The sequence below is a fragment of the Notolabrus celidotus genome, chromosome 17, assembly GCF_009762535.1.
Source record: "Notolabrus celidotus isolate fNotCel1 chromosome 17, fNotCel1.pri, whole genome shotgun sequence".
Classification (NCBI taxonomy): Eukaryota; Metazoa; Chordata; class Actinopteri; order Labriformes; family Labridae; genus Notolabrus; species Notolabrus celidotus.
Window position 1 is genome coordinate 4,285,129 of NC_048288.1, and position 19,091 is coordinate 4,304,219.

Below are 19,091 nucleotides of genomic sequence, written 5' to 3' on the forward strand. Positions count from 1 at the left end.
TCTCTCAAATTTCCATAGTCATACAGTCTATGAGCCATACCTATAAAAAACATGTCTCAGTAATTCTACAAAGCTTCTTATTGGTTACTGGCTTGTGAAAATTACATAGTAAAGAATAGTGGCTTAAAAGTAATACAATTTATAAATAAATGTTGTAAAAGTCATGTTAATGTTTCAATGGTCTCAAATCAGGTGACACACATTTAGACACACATAAAGACAGACACCATTCTGTGTCAACACGCACATTTATTGAAGTGATGCCACAAACAGGCAAAACATCATATTGAAGATTTTATTATTAAACAGCATCTTGAAAATACAGGTTTACATAGACTGTGATTAGAAAATAATATTACAACTACCAGTATTTGGTAACCAAACTGACATGGACAGTTTTTAAAAAAAGCAGAATATTCCCCCAACCACACCTGACGCTCAAAAGAAGTCAGAAACGATGATAGACCAGAGAGACTATTTCATACTTGTGCAACAGGCACACATGCACATCCAAACAACCACTGTCAGCTCATGTACACTGGCAAGTGCAAAAGTATTCTAGTACATATAGAAAATGAGTGGAGTCATTGGAATCTGCTGGAGAAACCCCTTTCAGATGGATCTCATTAACATCACCTCACTGTTTCCTCTCCCGAGCTCTGACACTGGGGCAAGCAAAAAGTGATGAAATACATAATTGTGAAACAATGACAAGGATGGACTCTAGCAAAACAACACAGGTTATGTGGACTACATAATGGACTATCCAAAGACGCTAGTCCCCTTTTACCCCTCCCGAATGTCATCTCTTTCTCAACTTGATACAAAAATAAAACTGTGATTCCCCAAAAACCCACCCTGGACACTCTGCTGTGGCTAAAAAGGATCTAGGAGCAGATTCTACCTCCCGCTGACACCTGTGTGCAGGGACTATGCTGTTACCAATCAACTTGAACTGTCCCTTTACCGTGTGTTTCCCTTCCCTGGACTAGACTTGGACCAAGTCATTATTTTGTGAGGCGTTCAAGTGCAGTGACAGAATCTGTTTGTCTGCCTTGATGCTTGAAAAGACATCACTCGTGTACAATATTCAGATGAGAGAATTCCTGACGGATAAAGAAACTAACTGAGTTACTCTGCTCTCTGTATGGCTAGCAATCCCGTAAGCATTGTGGTGCTATAGAAAATGGCGCGCAGGCAACGTTTTGAGTCAATGCAAATAGGTGAACTCATGTTTAAAAATATGTAAACAATTTTCAAATTTAGCCGAGTAATTTTAATTTCTTCAAAGAACCGATCTCAGGAGAACAAGGTTACTTTTTGTTAGATCAGAACTGTTCATGTATTTGTTTATTCAGGATCAAAGATGGCTTCAGATCAGTGGAGAACCATGGAGAACACAGACGGCTGCATTATAAAACATAATGCTTATTGGTTTAAAGGTTTTTCCAAATGTTTGATATGTGCATACCTCTGAATGATTTTGAATGGATCTTGTGTTTCTGTGTAAGTCTCATCTTTATTGATGTCCTTATTGAATCACTGATGTCTTCATGTTTCCTCATTTGAATAAAGATAGCACAAATGCTTTTGGGAGAGCAGGCCTTACCCGCTACAAACTCAAAGCTGGTCAGCTGCTCGCTCACAGGGTTCTATCTCTTGCCCCTTTTGTTTCCAGCTGGGGGTTTCTTTAGTTGGAGGAGAGGCGCTCCGGCTCCAAAACCCGGCGGGTTAGACACGCCAAAGGTCAGACCGGCAGAGGGGTTGAGGCCAGGGTTACTGAAGTTGAAGCCTGTACTGCTGCTGCTACCGAAACCTACAAGAGTGGAGAAAACAGAAACAGGAACATACAGGAAGGGTAAGAGAAAATGAAAGTTATAGCAGATAAAAACCAATGGGAAGGATTTCAGTATCAAATATTGATTCAGGACGGGTTTTGTTTCCATCACTTGATGTAAAACCAAATATCCTAAAAGATATGTTGACACTCTCTCTTGAAAAGTGGTCTCCACACAGCAGAGATGGAACCAGACATCTGTATGTTAGCTCAGAGTTTCTCAAGTTTGTCCAGCTGCATTTTAAAAAATACTTTTTTTCACACATGCACTGATCTCCTGAAAGTCTCCAGATTTTGGATGCAGGCTGCATGTGTCGCCTGCAGAAGTTGGGGTGAGCACATGTGAGAACACAACAGGTCAAAGTCAGGAGAATTCACTATGAGTGTGCAGGGTGATGACATTAATACCATGCAATCAGTGTGCAACTGATGCGATCGTCGTGCATGTAATGAGGCTGCTTCATTCTCTTGCTGCTTCAGTCTGTTCTTTTGCCCTCTTTCATCGACACTTTGGGGAATAAATTGAAGGATTGATGTATAAGCTTTCCTTCGCCTGCCATCTTGGATAATTGTCAACATTACATGGTGACTACTACATCTTTTACACCACATCCTGCCTCCCTGGGTCTCCCCCTCCCTCCCACCCATCCACCTGGGGAAACTTTGCGCTATGGGGGAATAAAGGCGTTTGTCGACCGCAGGAACTTTACCCTGGAACTAGGGACTTTACCCCTGAACTACATGCGTTTCCACCTGAGGGAAGCAGGGTCTAAATTTAGTTCAGGGTTAGTTAATCTGCCCTCGGAAAAGCCCCTGCTTGGGGGGTAGTACTTTTCAAAGGTCCTGGACTTTCGGGGGGCAGGGCCTGCAATGCTGAGCGTGTCTGATTGGTAGATAAACCGCAGTGTTTTTATTCCGCCCGCCGTCCGTCCACAATAACATCACACACATCTGTGATTCACTTGATTTCTCTTTCTTTCATTAGTTTTTATTTGTTCTATCTTTTTTGTATGTGTGTGTACTTTTCAAAAGAAGAAGCTGTGATTCTCTTGATTTAGCAGCTTGTAACAGTAGTCTTCTTTCAGCCCACCGTGAATGCGTCTCTCCCGGTGTTCCGGTTTTAAAAGCGACCCTGTAAACTGGAGACCTTCAGCTGAACGTGTCAGTGTTTGTGGAGTTTACACAGCTGTTGAAACACAGGGGGAGTTCCTGGAAATGCAAACTAGTTTAGTTTTTATTAAGATTTCAAAATTTCCTCATCAGATATTTAATGATCGTCGAAGATGTTTATGAGGGATGCATCCGGCTGAAAGTCTCCAGTTAACAGGGTCACTGTCTAAACCAAAACACTGGCTGATCTCTGTCACGGCTTTTTGAGTTGAAAAGGATTTTAAAGCCGTGTTGAAACGTCTTTGCTACTCGCGCTTATCTCCTCTCACGTGTTGATTCAGTGAATCCATCTGTGATGAAATATAGCACCATCTAAAACAGCGCCAGCTGAGTCTCTTCATGCTAACAGGCTAACTGTTGTGTTGCTCATAATGATACCTGCCTGTCCGTCTGCTTCTATGGTGTCATCTGTGGTGAATGACATTCGTCTTTGTTTTACTGCCCTCTACTGGTCTGGTGGTGTAGTGCATTTACTTTGTTTTTCTCCATGCGTCACTAGCCTGATTTGCACAATCTACCCAGGACTTCAGCCCACGGTCGAAACGCAGACAACAATGGGAGCACAGGAACCTTTTAGTTCAGGGAAAAGTAGTTCTGGGGGCTAAATGACCCCAGAGCGCTTGGTCGAAATGCACCTTAAGTTGAAAATTTCAAGGGCAGGCTGTCCAGAAATTTTCTCTGAGTGCATATGGGAAAAGACTGGGAGTAATGAGGGGGTATAGACATAATGTATGTACCTGCACTCAGACTGCCTCCTGTGGGCTTACTGGTGGAGGAGAAGGCAAAAGAAGAACCCCCAGTCCCCACCCCACCAAATCCTGGCCCACCACCAAAACCTGTGGGAGAGAGTGACATAGAAGTCAGTTTGGGCTAAGCACAAATCCTACGCTAGGAATTAACACAAGGAGCATGGCCTCAGGAGAACGCACAGGCAGGCATTAGGAGACATATGCAAAACAAACGCCACAAACTAATGAATAAAGATCTACGGACAGCCGAGTGGAGACTGGAACAGAAAACAACTCAAACTGGACTACATGGAGAAGCAGAGGCCAGAGGGAGGAAGGAAAGGTATGAGGAGAACCAAACACACCAACGACAACAGAACAGTGTGCGTTCAGACCACCTGCGCCCGCACCGCCACGTTACCGTTAACTGGCCTCGTGAAGGGCAATATTTAGAATAACAAACTGGTTCATGTTTGGGCCGATTCCCCGTCTTCTAAAGAAATCAATCCTCCAATTTGTATCAGTTAGAGTCCTAAGACTTGATCAGTTTAGTCGTGGTGTGAACGCACTTCACCTTTCACAAGAGGAAGAACAGGGATGAACTGCCAAGCTTTGACTGCACCACTGACACACACACGCACGCACGCACACTGTCCACTGCTACTTTCATACAAGAGCTAGGGGGCGAGAAGGGAGGGCAAAATGAAAGGAAGTATTCATCTAGAAAAGACAGGGGTAATACCTCCGAGGGTAGAAGAGCCCAAGCTAGTGCCCACTGCTGAGGCAAAGGGGTTTCCAAACCCTGCCCCCAAGGGTGCCTGAGTCCCTAAGGCACAGAGAGAGCATAGGCTTTACCCCTGTGGATGTGTTCTGTGTGGAGGAATCGTGCTCCACTTTTTTAGTGACAGAAAAGAGCTGGTTATAGGAGACATGGGAAACATTTGGGGACTTCTTACTTGTGTTGATTCACTTCCTGGCATGAAAAATGCTTTTCTATCAAGACTTAGAAAAATAAATACATAGCATCGTTTTTAAAGCTTTGAAATGATTTTTAAACACACAAATGTCTGCTGTAGTTTGGGTTCAATAACACCTCACAGTGCCGGGGTCCTAGGTCTATCAAAATACTGTAACTACTCTTCTGAACCCTTAGTGTTCTGCAGAAACATGATGCAATGTGTGGGTATTATTATAGTGTCTTCAAACAGAACCTTTGGGTTAATCAGCAGGAGTCATATCACTTAAACTGTGGCATACATGCTGCTAGTTCTTTCACTCAGAAACTTGTCTTTTATCCTCTTTAGATTTGTTTTGTATATAATCAAATTTTTGCACGGCTTCCAATTAGTTTGCATTTTCAAAACAACTTCAGTGGAAAGAAACAAGGACAAACGTTTCTTTGTTTAAAAACTGATTTATTGTCAATTTAATGCAATTCCACTTACATAAAACACAAACACACTGTAGAACAGAACTGATTGTTAATTGCTAACTGCTACTGCATTTGACAAGTTTCCAAATTGTTCAAGATTTCTGAGAGTGAATGAACTAGCATACGCCAAAAACAAAAACAAAAAAAAGCATCACACAATAATTGAATATAGCTCAAAAGGCACACCATATTATATATTAAATATACTGTATCAACAGGCATTGGTTATATAGGTTTAAACACATTCATCTACAAGTAAAAGCACTCGAGATTCAGAAGAAATGTGGATTTGGCATCTACGGCTGCCTCTCAGTGTAAACTGGTCAAATGAAGAGTGATGTGGTTTCGAGGGGTCCAGTTCCTGTCTCTCCTGAACACAGGAACTGAACCACCTCTGTGGTTCATGTGTTTGTACATCAGTGTAGTGTTCTAGCCTCGTGGTTAAAAGATGATCTCAGACACAAAAGCTACACCTTGATAAACTCTTTAAATACATTAGACCGACACTTCTTTGTTTGATCAAGTCTGACTCAGGTAAGGTGACTGGTTTACATGTTGTGAGGGACTCATCGGTCTACTTTTGGATAAATATCAGAAATCAAAAAGACCACCCCGAAAAATACAACCTGCAATACAGGACCTCTAAGAAGCAAGTTATACAACCCAGGTTCTCTAAGAGTTGGGACGTTATGCAAAATGTTTATAAAATCAGATTTCTAATGGATTGTAAATCATTTCAATTCTATGTTTGATTGAAGAATGTGATTGTTTAATAGTAAACACATGCCTATTTTAAATGTGATGCCACCAACACACTTCTAAACAGATGGGACGGGGTCATGTTCAGCATCTTGTGGCATCAACTCTTCTTTTAACGACTCTGCAAACATTTGGAAACCGACGAGACCGATTGAAATATCGTCCCATTCTTGTTTTATGATGAGCCAAATTTGTCCAATGCGCGACAAGTTGAGACTGCAGACATGGACTCTTCTACTACAGAGCTATAATGTTGTAATAGTTGCAGAATGTTGTTGTGAAAGGTGTTGTCTGGATGGCAGCATATGTTGCTCTTAAACTTGTATATATTGTTCGGCATTAATTGAGCCCCTGAAAAGCCGAGTGTTCCCTCTTCCCTTTAGAACGGAGGATGCAGGGTCCAAGACTTCCAAAAGGAAGGTCAATTTTTGATTCATCAGACCTCAGGATGGTGAATCTCTTCACATCTTTGCCTCTGAAAGACTCTGCCTCTCTTGATGCCCTTTCTATATCACGTCATGTTATCTACCTGTTGTAAAATCAGCATTGTAAATCTTCTTCAGTGTTTTGCTGTCCCTGTCCTGACTACTAAATAACATGTTGCTGGCATCACATTTTAAAATGAGCATCTAATTTTCATTAAACAATTACATTTTCTGTTTTAACATTTGATTTGTTGTCTTTGCACTATTTCTACTTAAATTAAGGCTTTGAATGATTTGCAAACCATATAATTCTGTTTTTAACATTTTCCAAAGTGTCCCAGCTCTAAAGGAATCAGGGTTGTAGTAAAGTCCACTGGAAGAGCGTGAAGAAAGCATGTGAACAAAGTTCAAAGAAACTGATAAAGAGAAGCAAAAAACATTCAAAACAGTCTGAAACAGCCAACCAAAATCACCAGACTCTGATTCTCTGGATTTGGACTAATCTGGCCCGTTTTTGAGAACTGCTGTTCTGAGGCTCAACATCACACAGTAATAATTAACATACAATATGATTTAAAACTCAATAAAATCATCAAGTCCTTGTAGTTGAGCACTGCAGGCGAATTGAGGTGCCAGTGTTGTGCCAACATGAAAATAATACACAAAATCACATTAATTCCTTCACTTGTTTTGAACAGATCGAGGTAAAGAGGGGTCACTACTGCTGCTGTTGTTATGGCATTCATGAAGTACAGCAGTCAGCTTTGCATACAGATCACTGAAATGTACTGAAACCTAGAACTGAGGACTAATGAGAACACGATCGCCTCCAAGGTCCAAACAACTTTGAGCAGTAGTTTCTCTTTGTCATCACTGCGCCACGTATGACTAAAGACATGTGGAAGACAATGACAATCTCACTGAAAGACTTCCTGCTTGGTCCAAAACTGTGTCCCAAGCCTTCAAAATGTTTGGAGTTGTTATGTAAAAGGACTGGAATGACCAAAGCAGCGCTGTCTTTGAATACGCAGCCGCTTCACAAAGAAATAATCAGTCAGCTTTCAGCACGACCGGAGCTAGCAGCATTATGGAGATACAAGAAAACTCCTTTTTCTGTCCAATAATGCCAACTGGGACTACGCCGAGTCCCGTCTTCACACAACGGAGGGAAATTAAGTCTCCCATTGAAGACCCCGTACCAAACCACCTGACCTTCTCCTTTGGCACCAATGACTCTCAGGACCAGCGTGACCAACAAAACTCACTCTTTCCTTCTCAATCAACTAACTTCAACATGGTCCAGATATGTGTCTCTGCAGTTTTCCAACCACGTCTCACCCTTGGTTAAAATACCTGAAATATCAACTTGTGAACAGCACTTCAAACTCTTAATTAGCTTAACTGTAACATGAAATGATCCAGCACTGTGACGCTGACAGTAGCCCTTGGTGAAATATCTAAAATCAAGTAATGGTAGCCGCCTTGAGTGACGAAACCAACCAAATGTGTTTTAGTGTTGAATGTTTGATTATGAGAATGATCAGCCTGACTTCTACCTCCAAACCAAATCACTGAAAGAGAATATTTTAGATTAAATTAACACTTCAGGTTATCAAACAGTTTGAAGTCCGGAGTCTTTTGGCACGTTCACCTCAAACTTCAGTCTTTTACAATCAACTGCAACTGAGCTCACTCGAGGCTGCACAGAGCGTCTAACACTGACTGTCCTCCAACAGGCTATTCCAATTAAGTTTCACACACACATGAATCAATAAAATACAAATAAATAGGTCAATAAATACTGAAGTGGCCAAGAGGCTTAGTCTGTGAAATACGAGAGGATGACCACTATTTGGCGACCGGGATGAGAATTTAGCTGGATCAGGTTCCTGATGGTTGAAAAGCAAGCGTCCCCATGAATGTGTGAAATTAAAATGTGCAGGAATAAGTCTCCAGCAGGCACCAGGGTAATGTGCACTTGTACCAAACCGATCTGAACTATTGTGGCAACAGGGCGTGTTGGTGAAGGGCTCTCCTCTGAAAACAGAGTTTCAACAATAACGTGGTCAAATATTCCCGATCCCATTTGGCACATATTTAAAAAAAAATGCTTGTTTTGTTTGGTACAGCTCCTGTTTGTCCTCCTAAGCTAACAGAACGACGTGAAAGTGCCACATTCATAGTCAGGGTAAAGTTGCTCTGAGCTCTAATAACAGTCTATGCAGTGTGGGTAGATTTAGTGAAAAGGAAGCAGCAGCGGAGAGTTCGTGTAATTTGTGGTGTGAGAAACGTGTACATCATGCTGCCGTTATAACCCTCCCCAATTTAAATATTGCTTTCAAACCTCTGAATTAAATCTGCACTGCGCTTTATTTTACAAAAAGACAGCAGAAACATGCGTATGTACAGAGTTAGCTTAGTTCGCTCATTGTAAGTGGGTGACCTGATACGCCTTTAAAACGGCCTACAAACCAAAGCCTACAAAAAAGGCTGAACATCTTTAACACCTCAGAGATGTGGCAACGACCAGAACGTACTCGACTTTTTACATCGTTTAGAAATCTGTAATAAAAGTACATGTGTGTGCCTTTGAGAGCTGAGGTGACTGAAACAATAACACCAGTGTACTCAGCTGGATTTTCAAGTCCTGTAAATGTCCCTCCAGTCGGAGTTCGAGATAAGTCTTCACCTGTGTGCGTAGATATAACACTGAAGATTATCCTTCATTGATATAGTTTGGCAGAGTATGGAAACACGTGTTTATGTACTTTTAATCAGAGTTAACATGTAACCTCTATAGCTTATGTTTGATTGATAAACAGGTCTGGCCTATTGTTGAATAGAAGTGGATGTAATGCTTGCTTCAACAACCCACAGGCCACACACGATGTATATAAACTTACTACAAAAACCTTCAGGCGTCCTGTGTTGTCGCTAAAGTACGCCGATGCCACCGGGTGTCCGACCAATTAGAGCTTCTCTACACAGAAGAGACCACGTTACAGGCCGAGTGAAAGAGTAGGTGCTATATCACAATAAATTTACATCTTCCACACCTACTCAGTCCCCACGCTAAACTGTAATACAAATTTAAACCTTCATCATCAATAGATGAACAGATTCAGCCTTTCACTCAAAGTGTGAATAGAAATCACAGCAAACGTCTAATACTTCGAACACCTTCATGGAGTTTCATTTGAAGCTTCCACTGGATTATAATTAGAGAGACTAACTTTCACTCTAAGACTGGAGGAGGAAACAAAGGAATAAAGGGGGTAGTGAGTTATCGTCTCCTTGGTATTTAAGTTATTGTATGACATTCTCAAGTGTTTGGGTTTGGCACCAACTCTGCCCGAGCTACCTGTTGAATGTCCTCACTGTCCTCCTGTAAGGCGTGTTTGATAAACGTGACCCTTGAACTGAAGGTTAGAGTCAGATGGTAAGGCAGCACTAAGGTTTCCTGTTGGATGTTAGCTCTCCCTCTCTCCCGCTGTCTTAGGTGGAGTGCAGACACGATAGTTTGGCACCGGCTAAGGCGTGTTTTTGATTCTTTCACTCACCTCCTGCCTATCACAAGTGCCTTAGTTAAAATAAAACGACAAAATAAAACAAAAACACACGTTTCATGTCCTCTCCAAAACTTATTATATCAGTCCCTCCTCTACCTCCTTCATTTCAAGGTGAGAGGAGGAGAACTTTCTAGAACTTGTAGGCAGTCAGACCTGGAGTTGGCTGCTGTTGCTGGGTCAACGTGGCTGCCATGGCCACAGCTGCAGCGTTGGGCACACTGGAGAAAGGGGCGGGCCCGGTCGTGACTCGCTGCGCACTCTGCCACTTCCTGTTTGATGCCCGTTTGGACTCGAAGACGTCTGTGGAGTCTTCGAGGAAGGCCCGGCGGTAGGAAAGGTACTGGTGCTTCAAGATCTGCAAAAAGACAGAGGTTCATTCATATGTTGTTTGTTCATTTATTGATGAAGACATTTCAAACAACACTGACTTAAGAAGAAAGCTTTCTCTCTTCCAGATAAAGTTAGAGGAGCTGAACTGACCTTCACATTCTCGTGGACAGACTGGAGCTGAGCAGCCTGCGCAACAAAGGTCTGGTACAACTTCTGCATGGCCAGAGTCAGGTCTGGAAATGAAAACACACTTTGTAATTATCCGTGGTGATTGGAGAAGATCAAGGAGGAGAGACCAGTTTTTAACTTCTTAAAGGAGACATATCATGCTTTTTTCATCAATATATATTGGTCTAAGAGGTCCCCAAAACATGTCTTTAAAGTTTATGCCCAAAAAAAACACTTTGAAATCAGATTTTGGCATGCCTGAAAATCCCTCTTCTTCAGTCCTCCTCAGAACACTCTGTTTTCTCTCTGACCACGCCCCCTCAGGAAGTGGATGTGCCTAGGCTCTCCGGCACGTTGATCTAATGTTTACATGTTGGCTGAATATATATGGCTGCTCAGAGATCACGTTACTTCAACCCTCTGAATCTGATCCAGAATCTGATCCTGACGGAGAGGCGCCTGTAGCAGGACCTTTCTGAAGGATTGGTCACAGATTTAGTGTTTCTTGTTGTTTTATTTATCAGTATGTCGACGTGTGTCTTGGTACACAGCTATGAACATGTAGCTATGTGGCTATGCTAACTAGCGCTAGCACTTATCCATGATAAATAAAAATCATCCACTAGATCTTCAAATCTGCAGACGTGGGGAGTAAAACCGACCTCTACCAGAAAGGTAGCAGGACCTTTCTGAAGGATTGGTCACAGATTTAGTGTTTCTTGTTTTATTTGTCAGCATGTCGCAAGTGTCTTGGTACACAGCTACAGCTACAGCTTTGAACATGTAGCTATGTGGCTATGCTAATTAGCGCTAGCACTTATCCATGACAAATAAAAATCATCCACTAGATCTTCAAATCTGCAGGCCTGGGGAGTAAAACCGACCTCTGCCAGAAAGGCAGCAGGACCTTTTCTGAAGGATTTGTCACAGATTCTGTGTTTCTTGTTGTTTTATTTGTCAGTATGTCGACGTGTGTCTTGGTACACAGCTACAGCTACGACATGTAGCTATGCTAACTAGCGCTAGCACTTATCCATGATAAATAAAAATCATCCACTAGATCTTCAAATCTGCAGATGTGGGGAGTAAAACCGACCTTTGTGTTTATTAAGACAGCCTACAACTAGCATGCCTCCCTCCTAAGCTCCTTGTTAGCACACATTTATGCAGGGAATGAAAAACGGAGAAGTTGAGTTGTATTTTATACAGTCTCATGGCTGAACAAGCTCCGAGCTCTGACTCCGTGACAGACCGGATATTGTTGTTACGTAACAAAAACACGGAAGTCTGAAACGGCTCGTTTCACACACATTTACAGAAAGGTGGAGAAATCAAAACAGGGGCAGAATGGATTTTTTTCATTCTGGGGGGTTTGTAGACATGCCAGGGACACATATTTCAGGTAGAGAACCATTAAAAAGTCCATTTTGCATGATATGTCACCTTTAAACTATCTGTACCCAGTCACTTTTCATGCTGTAGTTCTTGTAAAATATATCAGGTTTTATTTGTTTAAAAAACTGCTAATGAAAGACACTGATCAGCTGTTCATTCAGTCACAGAATCGTCCTCTTACCCTGAGGGGTGATGTGGGAGCCGCTGCTCTGCGTCGTGAGGTGGTTCTCCAGTTCTTCTATCTGCTGGCGATACTGCTGCAGCTGCACTTCAAACTGCTCGATAAGGCTACGGAAATAACTGAACACAGAAAACACTCATCTTAATCCTCCTTGAATCATTGATTTAATCAAATGTGACTTATAAAAGAACAGAAACTCTTTTGTTTGTGTCTTGAATATTTGGTATGGGGGCTAGCAACACAGAACCTGATTCTTTAGACCCGAAGAGCTCAAACACAACTTCTTAAATATATATGAAGCAATCCGACTGCAGTGATCTAGTGCTACTTACTCTGACGGGGCAGTGTTTTCATGCTGAAGTCCAGGGGGAGTCTTCTGTGTACGCAGCGCGATGTCAGCGTTTTTCAGCTCCTAAAACGAAGTCAGAGAGAAGATAGATGTGACTTTTAAATAAGTTCATGTCTTTGAAACAATTCCCTCCTTGTTCTGTTCATATCAAAGAGTCAGTTGATATCCCAGGACACAAAGATCCTCTCAGTCCAAGTCCTTTTTAAGAGAGCTAGGATTGGTTTACGGCTAAACTTTGGAAACATGCTGATACCTCTTTGAAGGGTGCAGTGTGTGGTATTTAGCAGCATGTAGCAGAACAGACTTTGTAGAGATGGAATATCATTTTCAGGACCATGCTTAAATGAGTGTTTAATCACCTGAATATAAAACTCCATTTCTTTTTTTGTTCACTTAAAATGAGCCTTTTTTTGTTTCCTGTTTTACTTTCTATTTCTCTCTCTCTTCATAGTTCAAACATTTATACTGATAATAATCAGACCCTTGATGATAAACAAATAGTTCTCTCTTTCCTTATAATCTGACACATCTTTTTACTTGTTACTTTTTATTGTTGGAACCCACCACAAGACATGCACTCAGCTTCATACTACCACACACATTTACTTTCACAACACCCATGTGCTTAAGTTATCTTAAATGTCATTCAGCCTCATCTGTTTCATCTTCATTATTTACTCATTATTTTCTTCTGTTGCTTACTGTTTGGATGTTATTCCTGCTCTATTTTGTTTAAATGTTAGGTTTTTTTTTTTTTTTTATTGTTTGTCTTTCCTTTTGATTGTTGTTCCTATTCATGCCTTTTACTTTTTTTATTCCACCACAGATGTTTATTGACATTTTGTTAAATGCAAACAACACAACACCAAGACAGCACACAGAGTGACACAACAACAACAACAACAACAACAATAGTAGCATGGATTATATTAAAATATAAATGATATAAATTAGTGTATACAAATTAATATTAGTATAATATATAGCAAAAGAAAGAAAGAAAGAAAATTAAGTGAGTAAATAATAAATAAAAAAATCTAATAAATAAAAACAAAAATTTAATAATCAAAAATAAATAAATATTTATTGGTCAGTCTGCCGCCCTCAACATCACTTTTGAAAATTGCCAAAATAGGTAATCAGCTAATGAGGGATCTCAGAGAGGTCCAGCTCCTGCAGGTACTTAAAGAGCAAGTCCCACATCCTTTATCCATTATTTTGTCAACTCTGTCCCTATGGCACCTCCTTTATTTTCTTCTTTTTTTAAAGTTATATTTTTGGCCTTTTTGCCTTTATTTCATAAGACAGCTGAAGAGAGACAGGAAATGTGGGGAGTAGAGAGAGGGGGAAGACATGCAGGAAATGGTCGACCGGCCAGGGAATCGAACTGGTGACCCCTGCGACCAGGACTGTAGCCTCTGTATGTGGGGCACTTAGATCGCTAGGCCACCAGCACCCCTTGGCATCTCCTTCTTGTAAAACCCATTTCTTGCACAATTAAAAACCAATAAATAAAATGAGCCTTTTTATTTCTATCTAACGAAGGACGTCATCCTGCACCGCCTTTCTTCTACCTCAGCACAGAACAGACAAAGTAGTAACATTTGCATTTTTGTATTAAGTGAGCGGCCACGTGACACGCCCGGTTGGGGACGAAGAAGAGAGTGGTTACTGTGTGTAAAAGAATCGATAGATATTTTTGATGGTAAAAACTTGTCAAACTGAGGATCACCCTTTAATACTACGATCCGATCGAAACATACTAAGAAATATTTAGGGATGCTCCGATCGATCGGCCACCGATCATTATCGGTCGATTTCTGTGAAAAAGTATGTGATCGGTGTATGCCGATCAATGCCTTTCATTGCCGATCACAAAAAAACATCACCTGTGGCTCATACTCTGCAGCCTGAAGAGGACCTGTGTGTAGTGTGCCCCCTCCCCCTATCCTTCACACTGCACAGGCGCGCAGCGGCAAACCACAACAAACATGTCTGCCGTGAGGAACTTTTAGACAGTCTGTGAGGGTGATGTAAAGTTTGCATCCTGCAATACATGCAGCGAAAAAAGTTTAAAAAGTTTCAACACAACCAATTTAATAAGACATTTAAAGAGCAAACACTTGGCGGAGTATGGTGAGTTTTTGAGACTCACGGCAGTGAATGAAAAGAAGACAGCCGGAGCAGCATCAGTCAGACGGCAGCTAACACAGCCCACGGTGGCAACACTCGCCTGTATGAGCGTGACAGTCAGAGGGCTAAGCAAATAACCCGAAAAATAATTGAATTCATCGGGCTAGATGTGTCCCGGTGTCTTCTCAGTGGTGGAAGACACCGGGTTCCACCGACTGCTCTCTCACTTGGAGCCCCGCTACGTGCCACCGGGACGTAAATATTGCACAGACGTAGCGCTGCCAGAGCTCCACCAGGCAGTATAATCTCACATCGAACGTCTCCCTACAGAAGGAATCTCATTCTCTGTAAGTTTCACGAGTTTCAAACATGGCATATTCTGAAAGACAAACTTGTGATATATTTTGTCTTTTATTTATTGGACTTTCTGCACTATTTAGCCTGTTGAGAGCCTTAATGTTTCCAATCTGTTAAAGATTGGGTTACTGATAGCAGGTACATTTAAGTGTCTTTCAGTTGTCCTTTTGACTGAATAGTTGCTGCATTGTGCCTGCAAGGTTTTTGTATTTTTTCTCTTGAAGTAGTAAGAAAAAAGATGGTTTTTTTTCTCTAAATTAAGGTGATTTTATGGTTCCTTTTTCCCAGATCATGTAGCACTCACCATAACTAAATAGAAAAATGTACAGAAAGGCCATGTGATCGGTATCGGTGATCGGTATAGGAATCGGCAGCATAAAACCTGATCGGAGCATCCCTAGAAATATTACATTTCTACACACAGATACTTTCAATGGAGAACATGAGCAGGTATATAAATGTCAATAAGTGTTCCTTATAAGGAGCAGCTTCTCTATGTGCTGTATTTCTGATCAGCATTCAAAGAATCCAGGTTTATTTATTGTTACATATGATCATACTACCTGGAGGAGATATTTGTTTATTTAGTTTACAATTCAAACGTAATATTAGTGCTTTGATTTTTCTAAAGTTTTCTTTTCTATAATTAATTAAAGTTAGAATTTGGGGACAAAACCTTCCCATGGTGCATCAGTGACCCTTTGATTATGTTTGTTAAAGTTTGATATTTTGATTATTCACTGAGATTCTTTATGACAAATGGTCACTACATTAACCATGAACTCTCTGACTGTGTGTGTGTGTTTTCTTTCTTGTACCTGTGCTGTCTCCAGCTTCAGCTTGTCAATAGCCAGAGCCTGGCGCTGCAGCCCGCTGGCGCTGACAGAGAGCAGCTGTTTGAGGCTTTTGATGTCATCCTGGACTTTAGAGATGGCTTTAGATGACATCCTGCTGATGTCCTCCTGAACCTGTTTCTGGTCTTTAACAAATTTCCTACAAAAAAAACATAAAAAGATATTAAAAATCCTCAACTGTCATGGGATTTGATTTTGTTTGGAGTACACTGCAGCACTTTACATGAAACAAAGAGATCACAGTTTTCTGGATATGAAACAACAGAGCACTATTCATAAAACTGCTTATCTAACAGAACATGATCACTTTACTATGCTACCTAATGTGCACTGGACTGTGATAATGATCAATGGATACAATTATGTGATGACAAACAGACACACAACACTTACTGAAAGTTCTCCACATCCTGACAGATGACTGGAGGCAGGTTCTCATCTTTTAAAGCTTTGCTGTCCCTGAGGGGAGGAACATGTGTATTTTTTATTACAGCAAATCATTAAAACAGAATATCATCTGTTCATCAGGTACATGAGGAGACGGGTCACTTCACGCCTCTTAAGTTTACAGTTTTCACATTTCAGTACGACACAGCACGGACACATTTGGACTGTTTAAACATTTTGGATTATTAAAGAACCACACACATGTTCATAAACAGCACTTACTGTGCACTGGCTCCAGATGATGTGTCACTCTTGTTTTCAGAGGAAGTGCTGAAATCAACTCCACCCAGGCCAACACTGGGTGCAGGTGCTGCTGCTGCTGCTGCTGCTGCTGCTGCTACTGTGGAGCCAGCTAGCAGAGAGCCCAGCATCAACCCCCCTCCTCCAAGAGTGGCCTGACCCAAACCTGGAACACCACATGGAGACAATACGATCAAGGATTAGGAACTGCTGTAAGTAAAACTCAAGACCCTGGCTGTTTTTGAAACCGCCTACTAAACTAGCAGTACGTACTGATTTGGCCAAAATTCAGTATGTAGTATTTGAACAAGAGCAAAATCTGCAGTATGCCAGAACTACCAGGATGTCTACTGATTCAGGAACATTTCTCAGCATGTATCAGACCACTCCCCCTCACGTACTGTTTCCCACAATGCATAGCGCTAACGTTATGCTTCTTCTTTTTATTCTTTTTGGACGATGGCACTCAGTTTTTAGATACTGTAAAAATCATTAAATTCCATATAAAATGCAGAAGTTTCTCTCTCAGCTTGGCTGTGTGTTACATCTGCTTTCCGAAACTGGAAATCCAGTGATGTCTGGCTCGGCATCATGCAGACCAGATCCCACAGAGCAGTCATACTACATACTAAATCCAAACGCAGTATTCGTAGGTAGTATGTAGCAGGCCATTTCCAAAACAGCCTGGGTCATCACATACGCTGTCTGTTTGCATCTCACCTAAAGTGGGAGCGTTGGAGAACAGACTCCCACCCAGTGATGGGATGGCAGAGACCGCAGCCGCTGTGGATGTTGTGCCACCAAGGTTGAGGGTGAAACCTGAGGCTGCTGGCTGCTGAGGAGCTGTAGATGTCAGGACAGAACCAAATGTTAAACCTGCCCCTGCAGGTGCTGCAGGTGCTGCTGTGGAGGCGGCGTTGAGGGAGAAAGGTGTTGCTGATGCTGTGGGCTTGTTGAAGCCGGCCAAGCTGAAGCCGGTGGTTGGAGCCGTCGTTGCTTGGGCACCTGAGAAAAAGTACATTTAGAAATCAGACTGTGCCTTTGTTATTGACATTACAAGATCCCTGCTCAAAGTGATCACAGGAATAAGGACATACCTAATGTAAGGCCTGCTGTGGGTGCAGCAGCAACTGGAAGAAAAAGACATATATAGTTAAAAAAAGAAAAGTGGCTAAAAAGGCATGTGAGTTAAGAAGGTTTCATTTCACTGATTTCTTGGAGTTATTACTTGAGGCAGGTGTGTTAAAAGAGAATCCTCCAGTTGGTTTCTGACCAAACAGACTTCCTCCTAGGCCGAGCGATGGGGTGGTGGTGGTGGCAGCCGCTGCAGGGGCTGGAGCTGCTGCACCCAGAGCTGTCCCAAAAGAGAAACCACCAGTGCTGGCTGCAGGTGCACTGAAGAGGGCGAAGGAGAGGAGAGTCAGTCACATGGCCACAGTACTTTTAGGATGTCAGAGGATAATCGCATGTGATAAAAACAAAGGATAATCTACGTAAAATCACATTGTAAGTGACAACTTATAAAACTACTTCACAGATGCCAAATCAGAAAAAGTCATGACAACGTGCAGAGTGATGCAAGAGCTACGATGTGTTCATGTTAGTTTAAGATATAAAGCCAAATCCTCTTTTTATCAGGATGAAACACAACTACAAAACTATCAGAGCTTTATAGGGATGTAAGGATATATCACAAGACAGTAAAAAATCTATACAAATAAGGGTGGATTAAAATCAATTCAACAAAATGTGTATTGAGATATTATTTATAAACAGTAGAAGGCGCTATCTGTATTATACTCCGCTTGTTAAGCATCATTATGTCTCTTGTGCTGCTCTCTCGTCACTCACTGAGTGGAGGTGTTTGAAGTTTAAAGCATGTTTCAGAATCAGCTGACTGAAGGTGTTGCTCACAGTGGAGACGCTCAGCTGGGGGCTGCGGCTGAGTGACAGGTCTCCACGAGAGCTTTTGACTGCGTTTAAATGTTTATTTTTCTCAATAAGAAGGAGAAAACTGGACACTGAGTCTGAAATCTGATCCTGTTCAGTTGTCCTGTTGCAGTAAATCCACATGTTGTAGTCTGAGTCTTCACTCTATGACCATGAGTCCACAGAGATTATTTATAAGCCTGCTCCTCACGTTCATATTCAGCGTGTTTAACATTTTGAACACCTCAATAGGATCGTAGCTGTTTAATACCATCAGTAATATACACTGTGTCATGAAGGAACATTTGATTTAGGGGAAAAAACACATTTGGCATTATTTTTCACATGGAAAACATTCAACTTTTTTTAATGATTAAACGATAATTGATCGTTAACATTTCCAAAGATCAATCATGGAAAATACTTGAAATGTACATCCCTAATTTAAAGAGATTTACCATATTTGTTTTAATATTTAACACTCACATTTGGGAATTGTTCACCTTCCATTTCTCTATCATTGTTCTGACATTTTCCAACAAGGTATTTTTGAATGCTGATTTTAGTTTTTTAGTAAAAAAGTGTGCAGTGGTTTTGTTTGAGTTACAACACTCCTTAAAAATGAAAAAGGATTACTTTGTTTACAAATAATATAAGAGAACAAATATATACTGCAACTGTCCATATCTGAGAATTGAAAAAAATAATATTTATTCAAATTTTGAGTTCAATCCAGTTTTCTTGAAAATCGTGAGTGAATCGTATCGTGAACCAAACATCGTGATTTG

The 19,091-nt window shown here is 41.3% G+C and overlaps 1 protein-coding gene across 4 annotated transcripts in view; it reads right to left on the reverse strand.

Annotated features, from left to right (window-relative positions):
- Positions 1–229: 229 nt before the first annotated feature.
- Positions 230–19,091, reverse strand: part of nup58 (nucleoporin 58) — a 19,475-nt gene continuing 613 nt past the window's right edge. The window contains exons 2-15 of one of the 4 annotated variants that reach the window (XM_034706721.1): positions 17,603–17,769; positions 17,472–17,504; positions 17,095–17,379; positions 16,357–16,540; positions 16,081–16,146; positions 15,652–15,826; positions 12,327–12,406; positions 11,995–12,113; positions 10,401–10,483; positions 10,074–10,275; positions 4,478–4,561; positions 3,745–3,843; positions 1,610–1,816; positions 230–665 (exon numbers count right to left, since the gene is read on the reverse strand). In XM_034706721.1, coding sequence (XP_034562612.1) covers positions 1,653–1,816; positions 3,745–3,843; positions 4,478–4,561; positions 10,074–10,275; positions 10,401–10,483; positions 11,995–12,113; positions 12,327–12,406; positions 15,652–15,826; positions 16,081–16,146; positions 16,357–16,540; positions 17,095–17,379; positions 17,472–17,504; positions 17,603–17,769 — 1,741 coding nt within the window. In that variant the 3' untranslated portion in view covers positions 230–665; positions 1,610–1,652. Of the gene's footprint in view, positions 1,817–3,744; positions 3,844–4,477; positions 4,562–10,073; positions 10,276–10,400; positions 10,484–11,994; positions 12,114–12,326; positions 12,407–15,651; positions 15,827–16,080; positions 16,147–16,356; positions 16,541–17,094; positions 17,380–17,471; positions 17,505–17,602; positions 17,770–19,091 lie in introns of all 4 variants that reach the window. The other 3 variants (XM_034706720.1, XM_034706722.1, XM_034706723.1) reach the window with 3 other exon arrangements.